The sequence below is a fragment of the Lepisosteus platostomus genome, chromosome 10, assembly GCF_059453375.1.
Source record: "Lepisosteus platostomus isolate fLepPlt1 chromosome 10, fLepPlt1.hap1, whole genome shotgun sequence".
NCBI lineage: Eukaryota > Metazoa > Chordata > Actinopteri > Semionotiformes > Lepisosteidae > Lepisosteus > Lepisosteus platostomus.
The window spans coordinates 6,419,499-6,446,329 of NC_142620.1; the positions used below are offsets into that span (position 1 = coordinate 6,419,499).

The window sequence follows — 26,831 nt, forward strand, 5'->3', positions numbered from 1 at the left end:
CACCGCCAGTGAAAGTGGGACCTTACTCGCGGGGGGGTGGGGAATGGCGGCGCGCACGCGAGGGGCCGAGGTGACTCAGCGTTGCGGGTGATGGTGAGGCAGAAAAGGTGGGGTGCAGACCAGGCCTGCCAGGTCGTGGAGTTACGGAGGCCACTATTCCAGGACAAAGCGGGGTACCTGTCATTCGCAGAAGTCACCCGCGCCCCTGAAATTGGCCACTCTTTTGTTTTTGTCCTCCTCTTGTTGATGTCTGGCGTTGCCGCGGCTGTTAAACTTGGCCTCGGAATCCAGGTCTCCATGGCGACGAGCCTGGAAACCACACACACTCATATTATAAGGAGAAAAATGATTCTGCACTCTGGGGTTTTTTTGTTTTTTTTTCGGCCTCTGAAAATACGAAGTAAACCAAAACTCTGGAAAACATCGTAAAATCGAGAGCTCTTGACATGAGTGATGTTTTTTTGGAATTACTGCAAGCGCTATTACAGCATGTAGTAGGAACGCCAGGCTGAATCCTTATACTAAGCTAGTGACAACAATGTTTTGTTTAACAGGTACACTGTAACAGGGCACCTGTTGTTGTGGCAGGAGTTTGGTTGGTTTCCTATAGAGCCATGTAAGGGTAAATTGGTTGCTAGAGAACCATCAAACTCCCCTCACAAGGTCAACTGCCCAGTTACATACTGTACACCTAATTAACAACAGCTTCAAACTGTCCATAAGCCCTGATACAGGGGCGCAGAAATTTGGTGGATATAATAAACAGAGCTTTATGTAGGATTTTAAGAACATAAGTACAGCTAAAAATGAAAGGCGGCCATTCTTACCCGTTTGATGGTAGTTAATTAAATTCAGCCATTTTGTGAGAAAAGCTTGGGTATTGGCCTTATAACATGGCTGTGTAGCTTGTTCCATACTCCCACAACCCCTTACACGAAGAAGCGCTTCCTGTCCTCTGGCTTCCACAGGCATTTTCCAAATTTGCATTTGTGTTGTCTGAATTGCCCCTGTAGGTTTCTGGCACCTTTTTTTTGTTTCACTCCTTGCCTGTTATTTCACGTTGTATTTGAACAGCGTCGATTTGGCGTTCGAGCGTGCGTGCTTTTTAAACACCTCCACGAAGGTGTGATCTGCCTTGTGGAGCTGTGGGAGGCAGCCTTTGGGGTGTTACTGGGATCTAGGAAGACCAGTTAATGGGAAGAGCTGAGTCCCCCTTTTTCTTACTTGAGTAACTGCGACATGGCCTGGCTGCCAAGGTAACCACCAAAAGGTAGAACGTCTTCCTGTCTTGTCAGTGAAGTGTGTCATGGTTTCTTTCTGGAGGGAAACTGAAATGAGGTAAGCAGAACAGTCAGCACTGCGGGAAACTTTTTTTTCTGCTCTTGTTTTGTTTTCTTATTCAGTGATCTGAAAAAGGGAGTCTTGATGTCTTCCGAGTTCTTTATGAATGACAACGCACATATCCCGAAATCTAGAACTGTTCAGAGTAAGATGAGACATTGAAAAATAACTTTTTGTGAAGAGGAAGGTAATTTCAATTTAAGGTGTTTTTTTTTTTTTTAAAGCTGCTAACTGTATTAATAAGGAAAATCAAGCTGACGATAACTCTGCATGTGCTTTGCTACTGCTGACTCACCTGTAGGCTCTAACCAGGACACACCACTGCATTTATACTCCTTAAGGAGTATTTTAAATACTCCTCAAATGCGATTAAGTGTTTTGAAATGAAAGGCTTCTAAGTGCTGACATGCTCCTCTTCCCAGCACGTTTACAGTCTAACTGTTTGATTTCGGGAGGACAAAAGGAGCTTTAACTTGGGTAACACCTTACAGGTTCCTACAGGCTTGTATGTCACCGGTAAATTACACCCAACCTCAGCCAAGCTGTGAAACTTGGACACCTCTGTGACTTTAGATCTCTATAATTCTGGCATATATCCATATTTTATGGATAAAGAAATTGAGCACCAGGAGAATAGTAGTGGTTGAGTGCAGCACAAAAAAAGCTTTGGAAATACAGGCGCTAATCGTTCTTTCCCATGATGACGCACAAAGCCAAGCCTACAAGGCGGCAAAGCTTTGGGAAGCCGCTTCCCCGTTGAAAGGGACCGCTGGCTTCGTAGTGTCCCGTCGATCTCTCTTCCTCGTCTGCGTCGGATCTCGGGATCTCGGGGGGCTAAACCCCACAGCGCCTCCCGCATCCCCTGCACGGATCGCCGCGCCGCGGTCCCCGTCTTGCGGGCGCGCGCGCACGTGCACAAGCGGCGCAGTCTGCCGCGTGTGGGCCGCGGCCGCGGGAGCCCGCGCCAAGTTCTCCTCGGTGCCGGTATTCCCCCTGCCTGCCTGCCAGGGATTCTGGAGCCCAGCCAGGAAGCCTTTCTTTCTTGCTTTTTTTTTTTTCAAGTTGCTGTAGCGGCTTAATCTCTTGGTTTTGTGGTTTTCCCATATACTGCACTTGCAGCGCAGCGGCAGCAAGGTAACCGGTGCACTCGGTTGAACTCGGGGGAACAAGCCGGAGGGCCGGGGGTCTGTTCTCGTCTGCGTTTCCCCAGTGAGAAGTGGGAAGACTCCGAGGGGCTCTCGACAGCCTGGCTGAGCTGGAGGTGAAGGACGAAATGCTGCCCTTTGCCTGGCTGCTGTTAACCCACGCATACCCCCTGGTACAAGAACGCCACTTGGCATCTGTGTGCCCCGAGCGGAAATTGGACTAATTACTTGATCTCTTGGCTTCCGTTTACCCCTAAGTGGTTAACGACTGAAGGAGTGACGATAACTAGAAATCCCGTGGCATCATGCTGCCACTGACCCACAGCATTGCCAGGCCTGGTCCATGTTCCAGTTGCTCTTCATTTCCTGTTACTTCATACAGACCACCCCTACATTTAATAGTGCTGTGCTTGACTAAAGTTTGTCATCCTTCTCGGTGGCTGGAGAGGTGCAAGCTTTAAACTGCTTATATATATAAAAAAAAGAAAGCTCTAGCAGTTCAGGGCTACAAATAATGGGATTGATTAATCAGTTCAATCAAGCAGGTGGGGGGTCTGAAACGTAGCCCGTAATGACACATTTAGAAATTAAAAGAGTTTCTCTTTTTCTAAAAGAGAAATGCGGATTGCGTGTCGTCTCCACACTCCCAGAGAGCCCTCTGCCCCTCCCACATTCCCGCTGCTTGGATCTGGGCGCGTCAGGGAGCATCGTGCCTGCAAGTGCACAGGAGACTTCAGAGGCTGAGGTGTGCCCAGAGCTCTGAGCCCTGGCCACCTAATCCCACCGGACCCTCAGCAGGAATCGCAGTTGGCTCGTAATCTGACCCAGGCTTAAACCCCTGATCCTAATGTCCAGCCCCTTGGAAGGCCCTGGAGATGTTTCCTGAGTCTCGTTTGAAGCGCCCTCGTGACGCGTTCATCGGGATCAGAAACCAACAGACCCTGCGTTGCCAGGACAGTGCGAGCCCTCTTCCTTCCGTGATCTCTTGCTCTGTTACACTAGCCACTGGAACAAGCATACTGGTACATACTGTACCAACGTCTACACCGCCAGGAGTCCGTTGTCGTTCTGCTGAGATAAATGACTGATGAGCGGTCCCTTTCCCTGCTCACTGTAGAGAAGCCCCCCCCCACACACACACACACACACACACAGGTCTGTGCCTTCTGCAAGACGTCCACGTGCTGATATATCTTTCTTTCGGAATTCTGTTCGGCGTTTGACGATCGTAGCGGTTTGCGATTCGGGGCGTGATTCTCGTCTGCGCCCCCCTCCTGAGCCCCGAGAGAAGCGGAGACAGGGAGGTATCATTCCACGGAGTTTGCATGGGGTGGGGTTCATGCTAAATCAACCGAGGGAATCAGAATACTGAATAATCGGATGTTTCTGCCACAGCAGGGGGATGGCGAGCTTGTTGGGCCAGTTTTTTTTTATTTTGGTTATCTTGGCACAAGCTTTCAGGGACTTTACCAGAAAGGCTTGCTTATTTACATTTAGTGATTATCGTCTTGAGATACGTGACCCAGGCAGGGTTTGGGGAAACCTCCCTTTTCTTTCATTTTGATCCTGTTCCTGGAGGGCAAAAGGTCGTAATGCAAAATGGCAGGAAAAAGGGGCGTTCTTACTCTTTTTTTGCTTTTCTTAAAAAAAAAAACACCCTTTTTGGTCCTTTCGAAAAGAATTTGCATACGCTTGTGCGCGTTCTGAGAACGAGTTACAGAGGCTGTTCTGAAATGAGTAGGAGCCCAGGGATTCTTGGGGTGTTGCGTCAGCCTGGCCTGAGTTCATCACGTTGCTTATCTGAAGGCGTCGGGGTGCTTTTCTTCTGGAAGAGGGGGGAAAAAAACAACAACAAAACAGTCAGTTGTGTGTTAAGAGAGAAACCCGAACAACCTTTTCTCTTTCAGACCCCTTTCTGGAAAGCGAAAGGGCAGGAGTCCCACTGAAGGTCCTGTCCTGGTAACAGCGAACGGAGTCGACATTTTACTGTATGGAGCAAAAGTGAAGGAACATAACCAGCCGAAACAAGAGCTGATCCGAGCCATCAGGGGAATATTGGAAGCAAATGTCAGCCAGATCAGTGCTGAAACGCAGCTGCAGAGACACCTGTCTAATTCTGGGGGCTTTCTGATGCTGCATGTGGTCTGGTATTTATTAATGTGACTTCAGTCTTGTGTGTTAATCTTGTTCATTTCAGGAGGCTGCTCTGTTCCTTTATGAGGCAGCTAAGGGATGTGGGAGGGACGGGGGCGTGTTGTGTACATGGACTTCCTGTAAAATGTCCTCGGCACTACTGGAGTGCGTGGAATAAAGGACGCCCTAGGTTTAACGCAGGAGGGAAACCTTGAGATTAGTGAAATTGAAAGCACAGTGCGTCTGCCCAGCGTGGAGATCCCTTTTTCTGTTATTGCTTGGAAACTACCTTTTCACCATTCCCAGCTCTGTCTGGGGCTTTTCATGGAAACGCACACCTTTTCCATGAAAGATATTACAGAATTCAATTCTCCTACAATATGTCAGCAGTAACTAAATTCTGTTTGTTACAGAGCTGTACTGGATTGCTTTTGGACAGGTGCAAAGGTGTGATTGCAGGGTAGGACCAGTGCAACTGCCCTGTGCAGTATTGACTACTGACTGTGATTACTAATTAACACAGTGTTTAGGAGCCCCGTTTATATACTGGGCAATCATATCTCTGCCCTTCTGCCCTTGTAGTAAGACGCGTACATTAAAATAAACTGTTGGCACACAACAGGTAGAGGACCTGACTGCTTGGAATCTCAATGTTGACAAATGTCCCTTACTGTAGGGGTCTTAATAGCATAGACTGAGCTTTGCTATCTTGTCTGTTTCAGGGATTGTTTAGTGGTTTTTGGAGGTTGAGAGGGGGACTTTGTTTAAGTGGGTATTTTTACACACATGGATAGATTGATATGAGAAGAGGGCAATCGTCAGGAGTCGGGGTTGTACTTGAACTGAATCATTTGAAAGTTCCTGTGCAAAATCCCAGACGGTCTTTTCTGTAAAGAGAAATCGTGCGTTCCGTCAAACTGCAGATGGACATTCCTATTCCTGCTGCGCTCAGGCCACAGCGAGCAGCCGTAGTGTCAACAGCGAGGCAACTTCTCCCTTTAGGTGGAATTTTTTCTGCTATGCGCTGTGCAGAAAATTAGGGACTTTCCTCAGCAGTGAGATAAAAGTGGATGGAGACCTGAGCCAGGACCACATTTAGCATGTGGAGCTGCAGGAGCACAACACAGTGAGAGCTACTGGAGGAGATTTCTGTTCTGAAGGTTGCCGACCTGGGCTGGAATTAAAACAAAAAAACAGGCGCACAGGAAAAGATCCGACCTTCTGTTGTTGAAGTTAACATTTCAAGGTCTCCTGCCCACCTGCCTCTCTGATTTGCTCTCCACCGCCAGCAAAGCCTCGTCGCAGAAATAGAAATATCTTTGACAAAAGAGAAGAAGGAGCAGGAGACGGCGTTAAATGACCGACTCGGCTTAGTCCTGGGAGAAATGCAAAAGTGTGGTGAACCGACAGTCAGTTCAGGATCTGAGAGCTAAAATGGAGTCCAGCAGAAGAGCGTACTGGACCGCGGGAATGTCTGTGCAGGGCTCTCTGGAGCCCGTTGGTCCGTTGGAAAGTGTGGCGCGTGCCCAGGCTGGGCAGGACACCCTGCAGACTGGGCTGGGGGTGAGTTTCTCAAAGTACCGCAGGCTTGTTCTGTGCCCCCTGTGTGCTCTTTGTCCTCTGGCCCAGGAAAGGCACTTCTCCTGGGTGACATACTGTCGAGCGTGAGATTCACCGCCTGCCCTGCGGAAAATGGTGTTTTTGCAATTCAGTGGATGCCAACGCATTTGGTTTCCCTTTGTGGAATCATTATTGTGCTGAGTAAAGGACGTAAAACCCTAGTTCTCTAATACAGATTTCACAGAGTTTAGTTGTAGCAGCTAATGGAGGAAACAGCACTGAGGTGGTGTTACGGGGAGGCCCGTGGGGTACAGGACACCATGCGCATTGTGACCCGCCGCCTGCGGATCAGATGAAGTTTGATGTATCCACAGGCCTGTGCCCTGCAGTGTGACTGTGGGAATAATGGCACCCGACACCTGAGCGAGATCGGGGCTTGCACTCCCGTGCAAATAAAAAAACACTCAACTGAGACTGATTAGCTCTTTTGAGGGCCCATGTAGAGTCCAGTAGGCTCCCTACAGAGTGTACAAAAAACGAATTTCCTAACTTGTTATCTTTCTGCTGGCACTTCTGTTCACTATACTTTCGTTCATTTGTCCGAAGTGACCCGGCCGCTTCCCGTCAGGATGCAGGGGGTGCAGGTACCGTTAGCATGCAGAGCCCGGATCATGCCGGGCCTTGCCTGTACGCAGGACAGTGAGCAGAAGAGCGCTGGGTCAAAGCTCTGGCTCTTCCCGTCGGGAAGATTGCGGGTTTGCATCCTTCCTGAAAACAGTTCGGCCCCAGTGCGGCAGGCGACAGAGCTGTAAAAATGGGGATGAGCTTTGCTGTGTGATCCTGCAGTGGAATGGCATGCTGTCAAAGGGAGAGTCGCATCCTTTTTGTCTATTCCTACGGATACTGGGATAAGTTCTAGCCTGCAACTACATTCATACTGTTTTAGCTAAGACAGTAGAGTGGTGAGAGTAGGTGGTCTCTTCTAGGCCGTAGAAGACAACCCTAGTTGTTGCTGCTGAACCTCAGGCTTTCATTTAGCCTTTTGGAGGAAGACTGTGGTGCGTGTGCATTTACAACTTTGTCTTGGCTATCCGTGCGATGTGTCCCTTTCAGAGTGTGGATTGTAGTGTACTCTTGAAACTGCTGGTAACATTGTAGAGACAGCTACGCTCCCGTCTGTATGACTTACAGCTCTGTAAAATGTTAAAAATTGACTTGAGTTCATGTTTCCTCCAGGAGCCCTCTGACTGCACCGAGAAAGGTTTTAAGCCTCATAGCCTGAGTCACCTTTCCTATCTCTGCTTCGAGTCTCTTCTGCTCAAGCGCACGGTTTTAAAAATACACTCATGTTTATGCAGAATATGGATATAGATGATTTTCTCGTTCATCAGCGACTTTTAAATACCAATCCCGTTAGGCGCACGAGATACAGAGTGAGCGTAGTCGTCTGGGCGCTGAGAACGCGATTCTGTTGCAGTTGATTAGAGGTGTTTTTTCGAAAGCGATGCAAGGGATATGCAAATGCAGCAGCCCATAAGGGGCACAGTGGATAGAAATATGAAATGTCACTCACGCAAAGGGACAGGCCATGCTTCCTGTCTGAGTGGAGAAACAGTGCTTCAACATTATCTCCAGTGATTTACTGTAACAGGTAGCTTCTCTTCTGAGCAAGTAGTGGGAAGTACGTTCTAGCTATCATCTCAGTACTCACATTAGCAAAAAAAGACATAATTAAATGTCAGGTACCATGCCCTGCTGCAACATTTTTCCTTCCCGTAGGTTTACTGGCAACTTGTGCTCCTACTGGTGATGAATAAGAAATTCCCCTTCCACCATGGAATGGTTCTGTGGGTACAGAGCTTGCATGCTGGTTATGCTTGGCCAGAGCTCTCTCTGGTGAATATTAGGATTTAACTGATGCCAGTTTTTCTCTCTGCCTGAAGTTAAGAAACATGAGATCTGTTACAATACAGTATGAGGCCTTTTGGCCTTTCTAGTCCTTTGGCTAGTTGTTAGCTAAGTGATCAAAGGATCTCATCCAGCTGTTTCTTGAAAATAGCTCCTTCCGTAATCCCTCCACTTTTTGGGGTAAAAAAGCGCTTCCTGTAATTGGTTTTAAGTACACTTCCACGTAATTTCCAGCTGTGTCCTGTGGTGCATGTTTCATTCTTGATTCTGAAGATGTCTGCTGACTTTGACTTTGTCAGTGCCCTTGAGGATTTTGAATGACTTGAATTGTGAAAAGAACAGGAGTTCTTTAGTGGTTAACCAACCCAAGTGCTGTAATGGAGCATTGACACGAGCCGTCCTTGCCTGAGGAGTTGATGTCCAGTATCTCTGCATAGTCAGGTTAAAGACTTAGAAATGCAACAGTCTTGCTTGTAGTCCAGTACCTGAACCAGCAAGAGAATGTCCATGCAGCCTGCAGGAGTGTTATTTCCAGTTACTTGCAGGGCCTGTCAGCCCGTACATTAATCAGAACTGGGATAAAATTAGCAGCACGCGTCTATTAATGTAAGGTAGGGTTTTCCCGGGGCAGGATTTTTTTCAAAGTCATGGGGTATTGATGTGGCCTAGCAAGAAAGAACATATCGCATTTATGTGGAGTTTCACAACCAGAAAGAAGAACAGTGTGGATTCTTTACACAGGAATGACACAGACCAGTTCCTCCAGTGCCGTCACAGCTTGTTAACATTGAAGAAGTTTTTTTCCACTCCCTTTACCCCTCCCTGTCTGCAGGTTGGCGATAGCGGCATGGCCACTGTGAACACAATAGACTCTGCTGCTGAACAGGTGTTTTCAGATGCGCTTCGAAAGCCTGTTAATCGTATATGGTGGATACAGCATTGCAGGCGCTGTAGTTCTGTGTGCCGGATATTCAGATCCTCAAAGATGAGGGCAAGTGCATCACACCTCTGCACACCTCTCGGTCATCCTTCAGGGCGCGAGGAGGTCCCAGTTTGGTTCTGGTTCTGGTACTGGTGTGGCATTCGGGGTTTAGTTCAGAGACGTCTTGCCCCGTCGATGGGAATGTATCCCCTCTTGCGGCTTTCAGACCTGACACTAGAAAGCCAAGGCCTGTGCATGGAGACGGCCTTTCTGTGCACGAAGCAGAGGATAAGGTGCAGGCGCTTCAGGTCAAGCGTGCCTCTTCGTTGAGGGTGTCTCGTGTCAGAGTGGCCCACGCGGGGAGGTTGTCTAACGCAAAGCCGTCGGTGTGCCGTCGCCTGCAGGTCATGTCATCGGGCCGGAATGCGGAAGTGCCCCGCGAGCTGCAGGTGCCCCTGCACCACCGCCTGGCCTCCCTGCCCAACCCCTCCCTGTCCCAGCGGGCCTGGGCCGAGCCGGGCCTCCTGCCCCCCCACGGAGGCTTCCGGGACCGCTTCGTCCTCCCGCCCGAGGACAAGTACCGCTGCGAGTCCTGCCGGCTGGTGCTGTGCAACCCGCGGCAGACGGAGTGTGGGCACCGCTTCTGCGAGACCTGCATCGCCGACCTGCTCAGGTGAGGGGCTCTCGCCGGGCACCCCAGCTCCGGCTTCGCTGGGAGAGGCTGGGTGTGTTTCATCCACGACCGGACACCTGTCCACTAGCCTGCAGTGTAATCCTGGGGGGTTCATCCAGAGCTTCTGGTTTGTGTGTGTGGTCTAATCGCGTAACGTGGACGGAGAGCCAAGAAGCACTCGTGCACTCGTGCACTCGTGCACTCGTGCACTCGTGCACACGTGCGCTCTTTACTGTGCTTTGCACAAGGGCCTGTGTGCTCATGCGTGGGTTTTTATAAAGGTGCGCGTAAACACAGATGAACCCAGTGGACACTGTCTGAAGCCTAGCGCCATACTGATCATACTGTCTGCATTTCTAAGGAAATGATGCATGTTGTAATTTCCCTTTCTTTCAGTTTTTTTTTTTTCCCTTCCAACATCCCGCTACAGATTTCTGAACAAATTGCTTCATTTGTTTCCATAGCCGATTGCTAATGTCTGTTCTTTTGCTTTTATCCCAACTTTGCAATTAAGAAAAGTACAGGCCTCGATTTGAAATACGCTGGTGAACATGGCAAAGGAGGAAAGATGCACAAAAAAGGCCCTTACATTCCAAGATGATTAAGTCTGGAGAATGTGAAGTTGTCTCAGGTAGACTGGACATGAGATCCTGTGAGGCTTCACTGGCCTCTAGACCAGAACTCCAGGGATTTGTAGGTCTGCTTTAGTCATCACCTGCGTAAAGCACAGGGAGAAATGTGCAGTTTGATCAATATGGAAAATAAGTGGCTCGATAAACGACCACTTACAGTGGAATTAAGTGACCCAGAGGTCAGTCGGTGACCAGGTCTGCTCACCACTGCGGTAGAAATATTGCTCTTAACAACAATTACCATTTTTCTTTATCAGCAAACCAAATGCAGTGTGCCCAGCAGACGATGAGCCTTTGTTTGCAGACAAGGTAAATACTCTACGCCCGTCTCGGCGGTCCTGCAATATTATTCACTTATCACTCTACTGTGATGTAATTATGCTTCAGAATGTCATATATGTGCAAAAATCCCCCTTTACTTAAAAAAGAAATGAACCGCTTTCGCGGTTTTGCATATGTATATGTATTTCATAAGTATCTTGGAATCCGCATACGTCCTGAGGGTTAGAAGCTATTCTAGGGACTTCAGTTTAGTTGTTCATTTAATTACTAATAAAAGGTTTCTATTATGCTCGAGTTCCGAAAGTTGTATTGACGTTCTTATTTGTTTCTCCAGATATTTAGGGACGTGTGCTGCCATCGCGAGATTATGGCGCTCAAGGTGCACTGCAGGAGTGAAAAGAACGGGTGCAAAGAGCAGATGAGTTTACAAACCGTTATGGTAAGTGCTGTGCTTTCATTAGCAGTCTAAGATCGCTTACAAGGTGGGGAGAGGTCCAGATTGGGACTTGAAGACATGGGAGTTCTCCTGCCATGGCAGAGGCATTCCAGATTCCAGACGGAAGAGGAAAATTAGAGGCAGACTGAGAGCCTCTCTTATACCTTGTATATTGTATCTGTGATAATTGCACACTCATTCCAAATGTTTAGAGGGTACTTGACATCTGCGTACTGCAGAGAGTTAAATCAGTGTGGTAATTACCGGTGGATTAACGATAAAAAGAAATGTTAGAAGAACTTTTAGTGCAGCTTCAGCAGCAACCATAATGCAAGCGCCTTCACCAAGAGGAATGGAGAGAAACTTTGGGGGGTAAGTGTAGACATGCTTTTATTTAAAAAAAAATAGGGATTTGTACACTGAAGCCGCAGTTTTTCTATAGCTGTTTCAGGCAACTGGAAAAGAGTTAATCCATTGTGTTTTCAAAGTGAGCCGCCAGATTCTCCCCACCACAGACTGTTCTAGGTTAAGAGCCATGTGGTTAGGTGTTGTAAACTCTCACTGCTGTACAGGTGGTTTTAAAGGGCAGGCCACTGTAGACTCTCATCCCACTTCCTTCCAGCCCGGGCTGCAGAATGTAAAATGTTTTACGTCACCCCCCCCCCCCAATAAGAAAACTGAATCATTTCCTCTCTAATTATAATTTGTCCATGATATTTGAAACAAAATCCCCTGCCGGTTCAGAGTAACCCACAGCGTGCAGGCTGAGGTTGTCGCAGGCTGGCTAGGTCAGGTATGTCTGAAAAGGTGGGGGTGACTGGAGGGTGGATTTTCCTCTGTTCCTTATCCGGTAAGAACTGGCTGCGCCACACTTGCTCACACTTTCTCCGGCTGCACAACTGGCTGGAACGAGAAGAGAACCCAAGAACATTTGTAGCTCTAAATCGATTGTGAAATAGTGGCTTATTTCCATTGTCTTACTAATGATTATTTAGTGAGCTCAAGAAGTCTTTTCCATTATCACCCGTTTGACAGTGCACATGGCAATAAAGTCAGATAGTCGAGATCAGAATCATTGGTGACTTTTCATATGGAAAAGACAGATGACAAGGTGCGCAGCAATATAAAATAACCGGGACTGTCCTGATTGCTTCACCATGACAGATTGCTAAAGGAAATTTAATCGGTAATTAATCTGCACCTAGTGGTTTATGGTGTGTTGTACGAATTGACTGCAGGGCACTGTTTGTGGACCACTCAGTCAGCGTCCATGGGAACAAGAGGGCTCTGACAGATTCAGAGATTCCAGCTTGCAGGAAGGCAATGGATTGCTTTGACAATGAGCATGGACTTTTCCAAGCTAGATCGATGTCAGAGTAAAGGTGCTCATTGCAATTCACAGTTCACAGTCTGCGAATCAGATAGCTGGACATACTGCCACCATGTTCGTAGGGCTGGGGGTCAGTCATGGTCACCCTGATGACTCTTCCGGCTGCTGTGCACTCTGTTCTAACAGGGAAACAACCTGCAACTTTTCTTCATATTGAGGAAGACGTCACTCCTCACGATCCTGGGCTCCTCAGTTTTTTTTTTTTTTTTTTTTTACATGACGGACAGCGGCAGACTAGAGGAGTATGAAAGGGGTTTGAATTGCCCTCGTCATGTCTTTGTCGTCTTGATTTTCGCAGGATCACCTGAACGCGTGCCCGTATTTTGAAGTCCCCTGCCCCCTTGGTAAATGTAAGGAGAAGATGATGAGGAAGGACATGCCTGAGCACTTGAACTGGAAGTGCAAATACCGGGAGGAGACCTGCCAGTACTGCAAGCGGAAGATGGCGGTCACAGAGATACAGGTGTGTGTGTGTTATTCTTGCTTCTCCTACCTAGTGACCGTGTGCTTTGTCCTGCTATTACTGATGTTGATGCACGAAAAAGCGACTATACCAAACCTGATGTGAACACATGGAAGAAAATCAAACTGCTGTGATGCAGCATTCAACTTTTTAAAAACTTTCAGGCCATCCACACCTTCATGCTCACTGTTACAGAATTCATTTTACACCTTTCGGATGCAGCAGTTAGCTGAGGTCCTCAGTGAAAGATGATCTGGCTCTATTCTTAAGAGTGGGGGCGGTAGCCCTGCTATCCTAATCGTGTAAATAAAAACGTGATTGCTTTCAGACCTTTTCAACAGTGGTTTACAAAAAATCAGGAGTATTGGGGATGCAGTGCTGTGCTGTGTATCAGTATAGTGGCCTTCCCTCCTGTGGTCACTGTGCAGTGGCCAGGAAAGGCCCAGACATTGGCCAAGCAGATGGGCAATGTGTCCCTCCTGGTCGGACTGACCTCTGGGAGCACAACTTTGGGTGGAAATGTGCACAGTGGGCAAGCCTGCTGCCCTGACATCAAATCTGTCATCCTGCTGCTACAATTTACATGGTGCAGATGTGCCATCCAGCTTTGACCTCTGTTCTGCATATTGTTTCCATTACTTTCAGTCTGCTGAGAGCAAGAATGCAAGTTGGCATTGGAATTGCTATTGTTATCTACGACACGTGATCCATAAATTACTTTTTACCTAGAGGGATGTAATAACTTTATTCAGAACTACGACAGTGCAAAAGAAAAGGAACAATGAGCTACACTGCGTTTTTGAGTCTCATTGAGTTACGCTACTGGGTTATGCCAGAGGGCTTATTAACGTGTTGTGAGAAGTTTGGTCCGAGGATCCGAGGAGTGAGGGGAGGTGAAGTAAGGGCCGTGGATTATGACATCCAGCAAAGATGAGTTCATTGGTTTGAGATTTTCTAGGTTTTGTTTTATAAACCTGCGCCTTGTTAGAGATATAGAGTCATAGACTGTAAAATACGGTAATAGCATTTTGAAATAAAAACCTAAGGAATTTTTATTTGCTGACACCCACCCTGCTTTGTACTCTGTGCTCTGGAACTTCCTCTGAACTCCTTGGTTTGGTTTTGCAGTGACTGGAAAGGGCCGGTAGTCCACTCTGTGAGTAAGGAAGGTGAAACCAGTTTTTTTCACAAAGCAGCTGTTAGAAATTGGTGGGGTGTTGCTAGACCAATTGTAGATTTGAGATTCTTATATATTTATCCGGCTACATCCAGTGCGGTTTCCTGACTGGACTTTCTTATGAGAAGCAGTAAGAGGAAAATAAAAAACCTAAAACGTCCGTCTCCTCTGGAAACGGTGCGCTGATGTCAGGTAGCTCAGCTGCGCAGTCTGGAACCATGTGCTTGTCCCTTGCCGGGTTTCAGTGAGAACACGTGAGGAAGTGTTACTCATGTGCCAGCCTGGGAGTGCTCTCCGTGCCGGAGCAGGGTGGCCCAGGCCCTCTGCGTAGGTAAGAGAATTGCAGTCACTGTAGCCCGGAGAGGAAGGAGTTAAATCTAATCGTGCGTTATACCATTATCATTCCTTGCACAGGATTCGTTTTCATGAAAGCCGCCCTGAGGGGATTACCTCCCAGCAGAGGGTATCTTTTATAGTAATTCTGAGCGTTTCTCTGCAGAAGTGTGATGTTTCAGTCTAAACCTGCTCAGGACGTTTCTCCTGGTGGACAACACCCTACCCTCCCCTCCCCTCCCCAGCACGGCCAGTTCATTTCAGTGGAGTTACAGGAAAGGCTCCTTTCTTCAGCCTCCCTGGCACCTGCGGGAGGGGTGGTCTTCAGCGCGGTACTCTTTGAAGGTCTGAAGACACCGTTAAGGTTCAGGCCATGAAGCCCCCACTGAACCTCAGAACCTCTTGAAACCACACAAGCTGGACAAAACAAGAAACAAAAGGGCACACCCTTCCTCCCGATTGAGCACCGCGTAGGCTAGAAAAAACAACAAACACTGTGAAGAAATATGCTGTGCTCCGAATACTGGTTTCTCAGCTCTTTTGTTTCTAGCAGCTTCGCAGAAAATGTCTTCAAAAAACAAGTTCACTTCGGTTCAGATTCTTGTAATTTTGTGAAACTGGTTCGTACAAAACTTTAGTGAGTTTTAAATCAACATTGTACTCACAGCCTGAATTATTATAAATACAGTTTGTACAAGTTCTTGACTGCAGATTGGTGCCTCCACGTGGTACACCAGACCTCTTTGAAAAGAATAATATTCAGCTGCCAGGATGTATGTCTGTGTTGTGTTCACCAGCTCCAGAAGAACCCAGAGCGTTCCCTATTGCAGGGCCTCATAATAATAATTCCTTGCCAATCGGATAGTGCTTCTCATCCCAGAGGAACTCGAAAGTGCTTTACATATAGGAGTTACCCACCACCGACGTGCAGCCAGAACCGAGGAGACGTGCAGCAGCCATTCTGCAGCGGTAGATCAGATCTTCACCAGTTTTAAAGGACAGAATTTGGATAGGCCAGATCATCTGAGCCTAAAGTAGAACTGAGCCAAAATAGTGGGGCTAACGCCCCTACTCTTAACAACAGGTTATGTAGTCAGGAGCTCAGATAAATGTTGCATCTGAAAGTCAAATCCTCCCAAAGTGTCCGCCATCACCACACCGGGACGTTGGTTTAGAAATTCTGGTCCAGAGGGAAGACTGCCACCTACTGGTCTACCAACACCACTGACTGCAGCAGCCTGGCTTTTCTTAAGGATCTCCCAGTACTGGCAAGGCCCAGCTCAGCTTAGCTGTCCCTTTTTCATGTCTTTCAGAAACACAAAGAGACTGTATGTCCTTCCTATCCAGTGCCCTGCCCCAATAAATGTAGTTACACTGCTATTTTAAGGAGTGAGGTAAGTAAAGCCCTTTTCTTGCTTGTCACTGGCTCTACAGATAGTGATATCTGTGGAATTTAGTTCCTCTCTCTTGGTTATTTTATATATTAAGTGATGGGCGTAATTTGGTGAGTAGTGAGTGACTGAGTAAGTGTGTGGTTCTTCATCAGTTTGTGAGTGATTTGAGGTTTACAGGGAATTGAGTTTGAAAGTGCAGTGCAGTAGCCCCCGTACATTCATTAATGTAGTCAATTAACAGAGCCATGGCAAATACTAGTCATTAATGTAGTCGTTCAGCGTGAATAAAATTGAAAATGACACTTCAGTTCATTTCCTGTGACACATCTGGTCGGTACAGCATAGTGAAGCATTGACCCCTTTTTGAATAAAGTTATTCTTAAAATGCTACGCAATACAGAGAAGGCTCTGTAAAAAAAAACATTTCTGAATCAAATGAATTAATCCAGTGTCTTTTTTTTCCCTCCCCATTTCTCTAGCTCCCTAATCACCAACATGATTGCCCAAATGCCCAGACTAACTGTGTGTTCAGTCGCTATGGATGCACGTTCAAGGTGAAGCAGTGTTGATATGACTTGTTTTTTTCTGGGAGTGTGGGAACAGTTGTTTCTATTCCAATAAGTTACAATCCCACACCTCATCTCCAGAATGCTGTAATGCTCACATCTTTAAACACTCATTAGACATTGTTACAAGGAGATTATATTTCTTATGCATCCAATTTTATATATGTGAAAATGTTTTTGGATTGTCAAACGGCCACCATATATTCAGAGGAGCAATACAAAAAGGCTGGTTTAATAATTGAAGAGCAATTTTAAAATCCAGAGGCAGGATTTCACCAAAATTGTTTTAATTTTTCCCGTGGTAATTACTATGAATTAATTTACGGCAGAATTTGTTAAGAATGGGTAAAACAGACCCCCCACTGCCTCTTACTGAGCTCGCTGTCTCTATCTTTCCTGTAGGGTCTCAATCAGGAAATGAGGGCCCACGAAGCCAGTTGTATTTCGGATCACCTCAAGCTTATGGTCACCAGGAACCTTGCTTTGGAAACCAAGGTAAGTACTTGTCTTTCCGACTGCCTCTGCCAGGGGCTGTTCAGTGAGGATTGTATCCTCCCTCTGCCGAAGCACAGCTCTCCTTGAGGATGGCATTTCATGACGCAGCGCGTTGCTTGGGGGTAGGGATCTGTGGAGAAGAAAAGCCCAACTGTTTTGTGTTTTCAAGAGTCGCATTTTCAGCTAGCGTTCAGAATGACTTCATCAGCCACCTGACTGAACTCGCTCAAGATAGCTTATCTAATATGACGGTGCTAAAAAACACAGAACAGTGCATCGTCTTAGTCTCTTTCTCCTGGGGAGAGCCCTCTGATGGGGCTGTCCTTGTGTGCTGTATTTAGAAAAGGGTGTGGGGTGAGATTTCTTGATCTGCTTTAACATGCTGAGCCTCTTTATCTTAATGTCACTGTGTTCAGTCTCTTCTGTTCGCGACCTGTTATCTGCTGAAAGGGAATTATGAAAATATTACAAAACGCTTGTACATTTTGAATTTCTCATCACTGGGCTGCAATGACAGCCTCTACTAGTAATTTCGCTATCTGTGGTTAGGGGAGAGAAAGCGTGTCATGCAGCACATGAAAGATCACCCTGCTCTTTATACAGTTACAATAAGTTTGCGTTTTAATCGGGAAACTCTCGCTTGGTTTGCCCAGGAGTTATTAGATTGCAGAGAAGAGGTGCGAAATGATGATTTCAGCTCAGTCCCGCACATGCCGAGTGCGATACTACGCTGAGATTTCGGGAAATGTCTTGCAAAACACTTACTCACCGTGCTAGGGGGCTCGGTGCTTGTTGGCGTTGTTTTAAATAATCTTTGCTTGCTTTGAGCCCGTCTTAAAGTTACACGTATGCAGTTAGCATGAATGGAACTCATTCAGTGATCACTTTACTGGATGACCTCTGTACACTGTTAGTTGTTTGAAGAACCAATGGGGCATTTTTTCAGAGAGTGGTTTATATGGGCATTGTTTTGCTGAAACTCCGAAGAAAGTCTTATGTTGATTAGCTGTCCTTGGGGCGGGTGGCTTTTCCTCTTCAACGCTGCAGAGTGTCATCAGAATGAGTGTGAACATGAGTGTGCGTTCCTGGTCTGAGGTACGCTTGCTGTTTGAATCACTGGAAATCCCAGGGCCCAGTCTGCGCTTCCCAGACGGCCCAGTCATGCTCCAGTCACATGCCTGGGCTGGGAGAGAGGAAGTGCAGCTGCTGTGGAGGTACGATAGAGGAGCGTGCCGGACTCGGAGCCCGTTTTCCTTTCAGAGGTGTGAAAAGCCAGTCCACAGTGCCAGACCAGACCACGCTACGGAAGGGCCGGGGTTGAGTGTGCGGCTCCCCTTTATCAAACTATTCTTTCACAAAAACCGGTGGTCAAATTACAGGCAGTGTCCAATCGTGGTCTGTTTTTCTCAGACTTGTTACAGCCCCTGAGCTGATGCAGTGGTTTTCAGAGTTTAGAGTTATGGCTGATGCTTTCATCCACAGTGTCTTAACATGTGAACCCTGGGCATTTTCCCCAGCCAAGGGGATGAAAATCCTGTGTTCACAGATATGCCGATACTTCAAGGGGGTCTTCCCTTTGAGAGCAGAGGCCTCTATTAACGTTTTATGGGAAGATTTAACAAAAAATAACAAGAATTCATTGCCTCGTACTCATTTCAATTCTCATGCTCACTTGGGATTTGAAACAGTTTTGGGCCCCCTCTGCTTCTCTTTCCTGGAAGGACCGACTGCAGGCAGCTGTGCAGGATTCCCATATATTACCCTTTGAATCCCCCCGATGCTTGGTGAAAACCTGAAGCATTTACCAGCAGACCTGAGCGTCTTACAGTAACTCTGTGGAAGCTGACAATAACTGAGACATGCATTTGCATGAATGAGCTTCTCAAGTGGGAAATGAAAACTCCCGATTGGACTGACAAAGATCGGTCTGATGCATGAGTTCATTTCTAGACTACAGAAAGACCTACTTCTCCTTGCCTCTTCCTTCTTTCTGCGGGCTGATGGCAGTACTGTGCTGCTCTGCCTTCTGCCTGTAGCGCTGTCCTGACTGGCTGCCTCGGTGTGCTCTGATATCTGTCACCTGGTCTGTCCTTTGGGACCCTCGGGGATTACGCATGGAGACAGAAAAACTGAGAAGTAAGAATTAAACAGCGGAGAAAAGAAGAAAAGAGGGTTTTTTTCTATCTAAAAATCCCTTTTCAGAAACGATACTGAATGCTAAATGGTTTCCTCTTTTGCAGTTCACCCAATGACAAAAAACTAGAATAATACTCCATTACTAGGTTTTACACAGCCATGTCTTGCCACAGGTCTAAGGGATTACAAAAGAGAAGTCTATTAAATTGGGCAGTAGGGTGTCGTGACAGTTAGCCAGCAGCCATATCACTCTGCAACTCACAACTGGCAGCCCACTGAAGCTCAGCAGGTGTGAGCCTGGTCAGTACCAGGATGGGAGACCTCCTGGGAAAGCTAAGGTTGCTGCTGGAAGAGGTGTTAGTGGGGCCAGCAGGGGGCGCTCACCCTATGGTCCATGTGGGTCCTAATGCCCCAGTATAGTGACGGGGACACTATACTGTAAGCAGGTGCCGTCCTTCAGATGAGATGTAAAACCGTGGTCCTGACTCTCTGTGATCATTAAAAATCCCAGGGCACTTCTCGAAAAGAGTAGGGTTGTAACCCCGGCGTCCTGGCCAAATTTCCATTGGCCCTTACCAATCATGGCCTCCTAATAATCCCCATCTATTCTTTGGCTACATTACTCTGCTCTCCTCCCCACTGATAGCTGATGTGTGGGGAGTGTTCTGGCGCACTATGGCTGCCATCGCCTCATCCAGGTGAGGCTGCACACTGGTGGTGGTGGAGTGGAGGGCTTTGAGTGGAGTGTCCAGAAAAGCACTATATAAGTGTTAGCAATTATTATTATTATTAGCACTGCAGCCTCAGAGCTCTTCGGTCCTGGGTTCAAGCCCTGCCTGATCTGCCATCTGTGTGCAGTTTGTCAACTCTTGCCTTCACATGAGCTTTCTCCCAGTGCTGGCTGGGTTAATTGGTGTGTCTCTAAATTGCTCCTTGGTGATTGTGTTTTTGTGAAGCCTGGTATCCAAGAAGTAGGTGCTGCCTTGCGCCCTGTGATTCCAGACTGTCATAAGTAGCAGCTTTCTGATAATTGACAGATTTTTTTTTTTTGGGACAAGCCTGGTTTCTAATAGAGGACGGTCTTTATGATCCATCACTGGCTTGATTCTAAAAATGCAGAACCCCCTACCCCAAGTCTTCAAGCATTAACCCCTGCATAGCCCCTCTCCTTTTAAGTAGCGTTTTATATCTTTGGGTTCAGAGCACTCTGAATCCCCTTCCCCTTTCTCGTGTGAACCCACCGGGCAGTGGGGGCTCCGCTGCAGTCGCTGTGGAAGCATCACAGCTCTGATTAGGGCAGGGGGAGGCAGGCGGGGCAGAAGAGTGAAGAGGGGAACACGCCGGGGGGCTTAACTGTTGAGGGGCAGCCAGTGTGTGAACCTTCACCTGACACCTGCCGGGACAGCTTCAGGAGCGCAGAGGCTGTGGACCATTGATGCGTAGTGCGTAGTGCGTAGTGCGTAGTGGTGTGAAACAGTCCCGCCCAAATCCTAAGAGAAGAGTACTGAATCGATTGTGTAAGTGTTCACAGGTTCCTGCGAAGCCTCCCACAGGGTGCTGTAGACATTCATTGAGCAGCACTCCCGTACAGAGATTGAATGGTTCTTCTGGATCGTCATATCATTTGCTTTTGCCCCCCTTTAACAAATATTTGATTATTACAGTTGATTTGTTCAGGTGATGCTTTGATCCAAAGGAAATTAGATGTGTACTCATTTACTCAGCTGGGTGTGTTACTGCAGCAGTCTGAGGGAAGGGCCTGACCTGCGACTCAAGCCAGCAACCTTCCAGTTAAAAACCCAGAGCTCGGCCACTGGCCCACACTGCTGGAAACACATGTACTGTCACACCTGTTTCCTTCCTTTCTCTTTTCCCGAGTGGAAGTTTGTGCAGTGTTTCATGAGATCTGCAGTGAATCCTTTCACACTCTCTCTCTCTCATGCGGTCATTCCTCCACGCACACAAACCTGTAAAGGTCGCCCTAAAATAACGAACGGGCCGTTTGTCGTCTTCCAGATGGAGGATGTGAAGAGGGAACTTAACGAGCGGCACAAGGTCCTGCCGGGGCTCCACGCTCGCCTCACGGAGATGGAAACGCGGTATGATGAAATCCGAGAAAAGACCAAGCAAATGGAACTGAAGATCGGAAGCATCCAGGTGAGTAGTGCTATTGCATCAATCCGTGCGTGCGTTTTTCTTTTAGGCAATGAGCTTGAATTAAATGTGCAAAAACTTACACTGGCGTTAAAAAAAAAAAAAAAACACTTCCCGACCCCAGCCCAATTATTCATTGGTGCCTCCAAGCCGCTGTCTGAAATTCCAGACAGTCACTAGGTGAGAATCCTGGTTTCCACGGCAACTGCCAGACCCGCGATGCGGCAGGGGTTTGGCGGAGAGAGAGCTATCGCCTTCCACACCGACACACCCTGGAGAAAGACTGCGCCCCGGCTTCTGATCCGGGGCCAGGCCTGCCTGTGTGGCCTGGTGTCAGGTCTCGAATCCTGCAGTTGAGCATCAAAACAAACTGAGGGACCTTAACGCTCCGGCCCGTGTCTCCAGTTGAATGAGCCTTTTATATTTGCCCTCGTCAGCCAGTAGAGATCGGTAGCCGTGGAAAAATAATCAACTTGCCATTTTATTCTCGTTGAACGTTTCCCCATTATCTTACCACGGCTGCTCTTGTGAGTCGTCGTGAATACACTTATACTCGTACAGTGTCAAGTTCTTGAAGATCCTCTGTGTCTTCAGCCTGTGCAGTCGGCATCACTTGCAGTGGATCACTGTGCTTCCCTTCCCCCGTCGTGAGCACGTGCGTGGGAGGGAGCGAGAGAGCGCAGACGAGGACAGGCCCGTCAGACAGCTCGCGGGACTCGGGTTTCCTGTCTGTGCCCTCGGAGGGAGCAGCTCCCTCTCGCCCGCCAGCCCCTGAGCACGTGCGTGCCGGCGAGCCCATCGAGGAGAGGCTCCCCCTGGTGTCTGTCGGCCATCAGAGCTATCCTCGGCCGCGCCGTCTGAGGGCTGTCCTCTTTCTCCCCCCCCGTCCAAGCAGAAGCTGGCCAGCTCGCACTCGGAGAAGCTGCTGGAGATGGAGATGGAGGTCCGGTCCATGCGGATGGCCCGGGAGGAGATGGAGACGCTGCGCGGGACGATGGAGGCCATCCGCAGCCGGGTCACGCTGCTGGAGGGGGGCCGGGTCGTGCCCAGCACCGGCACACACACACTAGGCAAGTTCTGCTCGACCCAGAGCACACCCCGCGGTGCTGCTGCAGACCCCTCCGATTTCACATGTGACCCGAGCGTGCCTCTGGCCCGCCCAACGGGAGAAACGTGCTGCTCGTTTGTTTCTTCTGTACCTACACCAACTCCAAAGTGCAGAATCAGTCACCCTGCTGACCTTGTCCCGCACCCACAAAAGTCAGAGAAATCGTACTCTCATGTGTCGTAGGAGATAGTCTCGGTGTAAAGATTAAAGCAACAGAGAGCTCATCTCATTCCTTTGAGTCTAGAGTAAAGTGTAGATGGATTGTTTTCTGCTTCTGTATTGTTTTGAGATTTTAGTTTTAAATAACAGCAGTACCCCGTAGCATTTCTTATTGCTGAAACCTCTGCAGGAGACCCCTTTTGCCTGGCTGTACAGCCTGAGGTGAAGAATTGACCTTAATAGGTAGTGGGGTGCAGTTTCTGCAGCCACACAAGAGAACAACACTGGCATTCAGACATAATTGACCCCCAATGGTACAATTAAATAGTTCATATGACTAAAATAATGCCAATATCATACCAGTGGTTTATAATCAAGGATTAAAATTAAATACAGGATTTTCTTATACAAGGCGTGTCCAGCACATTCAGTTTCCTAACCCTAGCACTCGGGGGAAAAATTGCTTCTGACCACTGAAGCAAGCGATGTGTTCAGTGAAATGGTTTAGACGCCAACATCTTGCAGCTCTGAAGGACCACAGCCGGCCACCAGTGGCTTCATTGAACCGATTGAGTAAACTAACTGAAACAAATGTTTCACGTGTTGTTTTTTTTACAAAACCATTCAGAAGAGGCATAGACAACCTGCTGGGCTGTATACAAGTATTGATAACTTATTTTCGCAATACAAATAGGATAATTCTCCACAGATTGTAGTTATATGAAAAAAAAAGTCCTCATTTTCGTACTGTACTTTTAGGTCATATAAATTCTAACAATTTTCAGAGCGTTCAGTTTATTAAGCTGTGAACGGCTTTCTTTGTGCCCCAAGCACACGAAATGACTGATTTTCCAATCAAGCATCAGGAAAAACTGAAGCCCCTACGGCAGATATCCGAGACACTTTGCTGTGTCCTGTGTGTCCTGTGTGTCCCGTGTGTCCTGTCAGAGGAAAGGGGGCGCTCATCATCCTCTTGTTGTTTTCTGTTGGCGCTGCTGTCCGCAGGCACTTTAGAGACGCAGATCTCCCGGCACGACAACATGCTGAGCATGCACGAGATCCGCCTGGCCGACATGGACCTCCGCTTCCAGGTCCTGGAGACCGCCAGCTACAACGGCACGCTCATCTGGAAGATCCGCGACTACAAGCGGCGGAAACAGGAGGCCGTGGCCGCCAAGACCCTGTCCCTGTACAGCCAGCCCTTCTACACGGGGTACTTCGGCTACAAGATGTGCGCCCGGGTCTACCTCAACGGGGACGGGATGGGCAAGGGCACGCACCTGTCTTTGTTTTTCGTGGTCATGCGCGGGGAGTACGATGCCTTGCTGCCGTGGCCTTTCAAGCAGAAAGTGACGCTCATGCTGATGGACCAGGGCTCGTCCCGGAAGCACCTGGGGGACGCCTTCAAGCCAGACCCCAACAGCAGCAGTTTCCGGAGGCCGGTGGGGGACATGAACATTGCCTCGGGCTGCCCGCTGTTTGTGGCGCAGACGGTGCTGGAGAACGGGACGTACATAAAGGACGATACCATATTTATTAAAGTGACAGTTGACACCTCTGACCTGCCTGACCCTTGACCTCTGTCCCAGCCCGTGGGGCAGCTGTCAGATGGCAGCGCATGCGAATAGAGCAACAGCGGCTCAAGGGTGCTCCTCTGTCCCACAGGACGGAGGCGCGTCCCAGGGGAGAGAAGATCCCAGACAAGACAGCCGTAAGGGGCACTGGGGGACAAGAGCTGGGTCAGCAGGCTACAGGAACACAGTGGATCTTTCACAGGGGTTTGAAGGTTCATCGGTGCTCAAGATGCAAGTTAATATAACAAGTTATGCAGAAGAGAGAGAGCTTGTTTTTTTTTTATGAGATAGTACAGTTTGCTGTCTTTCCCCAGACCTGCAGAGCAGAGGCTGCAGCACACTCTCACCGTGACTACCCCCAGAGTTATCGTTAGGGTCCTGAAGGGTCAGGGGTGGAGGGGTGCGGCCCAGTGCATTTGGGACGAGTGGAGTTGTGCACAGCAGGAGTGGCTGTATGCCGAAGGCCGCAGGACAGCCCCAGCAAGAGCCGGTCTCGTACACAAACCGGATGGAAGGAACCTGGGCGAGGTACCCTGAATCGCTGCCATGGAGTCAGCTGTAAGACTAGGGATCGAGCACCGAGGCCGTCCTGCGCAGAGCAATAACAAACTGTCTTCCATCTGTGCTAAACCAGTGAAAGTTCCTACACATGTGCTCTTAATGTGATGGACAGATCGAGTTGATCTCCACATTATTTAAAGTCAAGACTCTGCAGCTTTTACCTGAGATTTTCATAAACACCATATTGGCCTTTAAAGTGCTGTTTTGTTTTTATAGGCATCTAAACAAGACCTTTGATTATAATCAAGAATAGCTGTACCTTGCTCTCGTTAGTAATGAGAAAAATGTCTGAAGTTCTTTTTCAAGGCTTTTTTTTCCCCCCTGTACTTTGGAGGTTTATCAAATTTGAAACACTTCTTAATCCAAGGTATCGGCAATATTTTTGTTCAGGTGTGAATTGTTAACGCGTTTATTATCGCAATTCCAAGCACCAGATCTGTTCTGAGGTATCTGGGAGATTTTGAGAATCCTGTGATGAGATGTGCATTGTATCTGTCTCTAAAATTAGTTGGCCTTTTCAGACATCTGTATTGTAGAAATCTGGGACATGTCACTCCTTGTCAGTGGGAGTAGGTGTGCTGAGGGCCCTGGGGCACTGCTTGTTCCTTTCCTGCACTGCAGTGCGCTGTATCCCTATACAGCTGTTTGCATTGCTGTTTGCCAGATAACTTTATATGCACCCTGGAATTGTGATGACTTTTCTGTGATTTACAAAGTGTAGCTAAAGCTGTGTGAAATTCATGGGTGGATTCAAACAAATGGTTATCTTGGTTTTCAGTTCAAGACCTCAAGACGTTAGTCAAGCCACAGTAATATTATTATAATTATAATTAGCATGCCAAATCAGTACCACATCAATAACTGTTGGAGTGATCTCTTTCATTGCTTAAGTGCCACCAATTAAGAGAGCTGTACAAGCCGAATTCAAAGATGTCGTTTTTGTTTAAAAAGGTTTGTGTAACTTCAGTCATTCATAAGAGTGTTATTTAAGCGAGTAATAGACACGTGCATAAATAACAAAATCGCTACAATTTCAGTTACCTTTCAGAAATTGACATAAGTCCCAATTAGGCCTTTTGCTCAACAGCAAATAGTGTTGCTTAATTAGCCAGGAGTAGACATTAATAACATGCTTTTCAAATCTTTATTTTTCTGTTGTTCAAGTGTAATTACTTTAAAGCCTATTAATGAGCAGTTCCTCTGACTCGGCTATATTGCATCAGTCATGTTTTTGACTTTTCATTTGGGCTGGTTGAGCAATTAAGCAGCAATATTCAATTTTGCAAAGACGTGAATGATACTTTGGCATTGATTTTAAATGGGTTTTAAAACTCGTCCTGGCTCATAGTGACCCAAAAGCTTACAGAGCCATGTGATTACAGATGATGGAAAGTATTTACACATTTCTTCTAAGGCAACACTATTTCAAAACCGTGAATACCTAGGATTAGTCACAGGGGTGAAAATGTGAATGGTCTTCAGCAGTGGTATCAGTCTTGGTGGCTTATGATCACTGATGTATGTTACTGATTTAGCAGTGATTTCAAAAACCAAGCCCTTCTTGGGCAGCTGGCCAGAGAACAGGGAATTCCAATGAGTAATAACTGTGCCTTATTATGGGAGGTGAGATCTAAGTTGCTAACAGCAAGAGTGCTGATTGCTCAATAAAAACTTGATTAACATTTTGAGGTTTTGGACTCACTGGGTAAATTGGTTGATTGAAACCCACCAGTTAAACTTGCTAGACCTGTCATAATACACAAAACCAGTATAATAGATGCTGTGCATCGTTGTTTACATTTTACAAAAGTTGAAATAATTACTCTATTCATAACTCCAGCCACAGCTAACAAGCGAAATTAGATGAAACCTGTTAAGTCTGGTGGTTGAGGGAGAGTCACTTTATTTGCACAATTTATTTCTGAATGTATAATACATAGGAAAATTTGTTGTCATTTTGAGACAATTCAAAACAGTAGTTTTCATAAATGTAGTACCGACTATTTTGGTATTACTGGAAAATCTGTTTCTATGTTTCTTATTAAACTTTTGGTTTAAAAGCGGTGTCTGTTGTGTTTATTTCTCTGATGTGCAGAAAGGTTGATGTTAAAGGTCTGTGATCATCATCTGCACCAAGGTTTAATATTAACATCGCCCCTTGTGCCGTTTAATTTTATTTACTGCAGCATTTGTATACTAAGGTGAAAGAGCAACAAGGGACAGCTCATGCTTTCAAACCCTTGTCAGACTAAAACAGTCTGAAAAATAAGGCATTGTTCGTATATTTAC

General features: G+C 47.3%; 1 protein-coding gene across 4 annotated transcripts in view; it reads left to right on the top strand.

Moving 5' to 3' along the window:
• The window catches only part of traf3 (TNF receptor-associated factor 3), a 37,743-nt gene extending 11,141 nt beyond the window's left edge, over window positions 1–26,602 (top strand). For 2 of the 4 annotated variants that reach the window (XM_088647713.1, XM_088647711.1), the window contains 10 exons: window positions 9,414–9,682; window positions 10,572–10,623; window positions 10,931–11,035; window positions 12,721–12,885; window positions 15,709–15,789; window positions 16,269–16,343; window positions 16,758–16,850; window positions 21,003–21,143; window positions 22,036–22,210; window positions 23,413–26,602. In XM_088647713.1, the coding sequence (XP_088503839.1) occupies window positions 9,417–9,682; window positions 10,572–10,623; window positions 10,931–11,035; window positions 12,721–12,885; window positions 15,709–15,789; window positions 16,269–16,343; window positions 16,758–16,850; window positions 21,003–21,143; window positions 22,036–22,210; window positions 23,413–23,984 (1,725 nt within the window). In that variant the 5' untranslated portion in view covers window positions 9,414–9,416 and the 3' untranslated portion in view covers window positions 23,985–26,602. Of the gene's footprint in view, window positions 1–4,393; window positions 4,634–4,714; window positions 6,183–9,413; window positions 9,683–10,571; window positions 10,624–10,930; window positions 11,036–12,720; window positions 12,886–15,708; window positions 15,790–16,268; window positions 16,344–16,757; window positions 16,851–21,002; window positions 21,144–22,035; window positions 22,211–23,412 lie in introns of those variants that run through there. The other 2 variants (XM_088647712.1, XM_088647710.1) reach the window with 2 other exon arrangements.
• The last annotated feature ends 229 nt before the right edge of the window (window positions 26,603–26,831 follow it).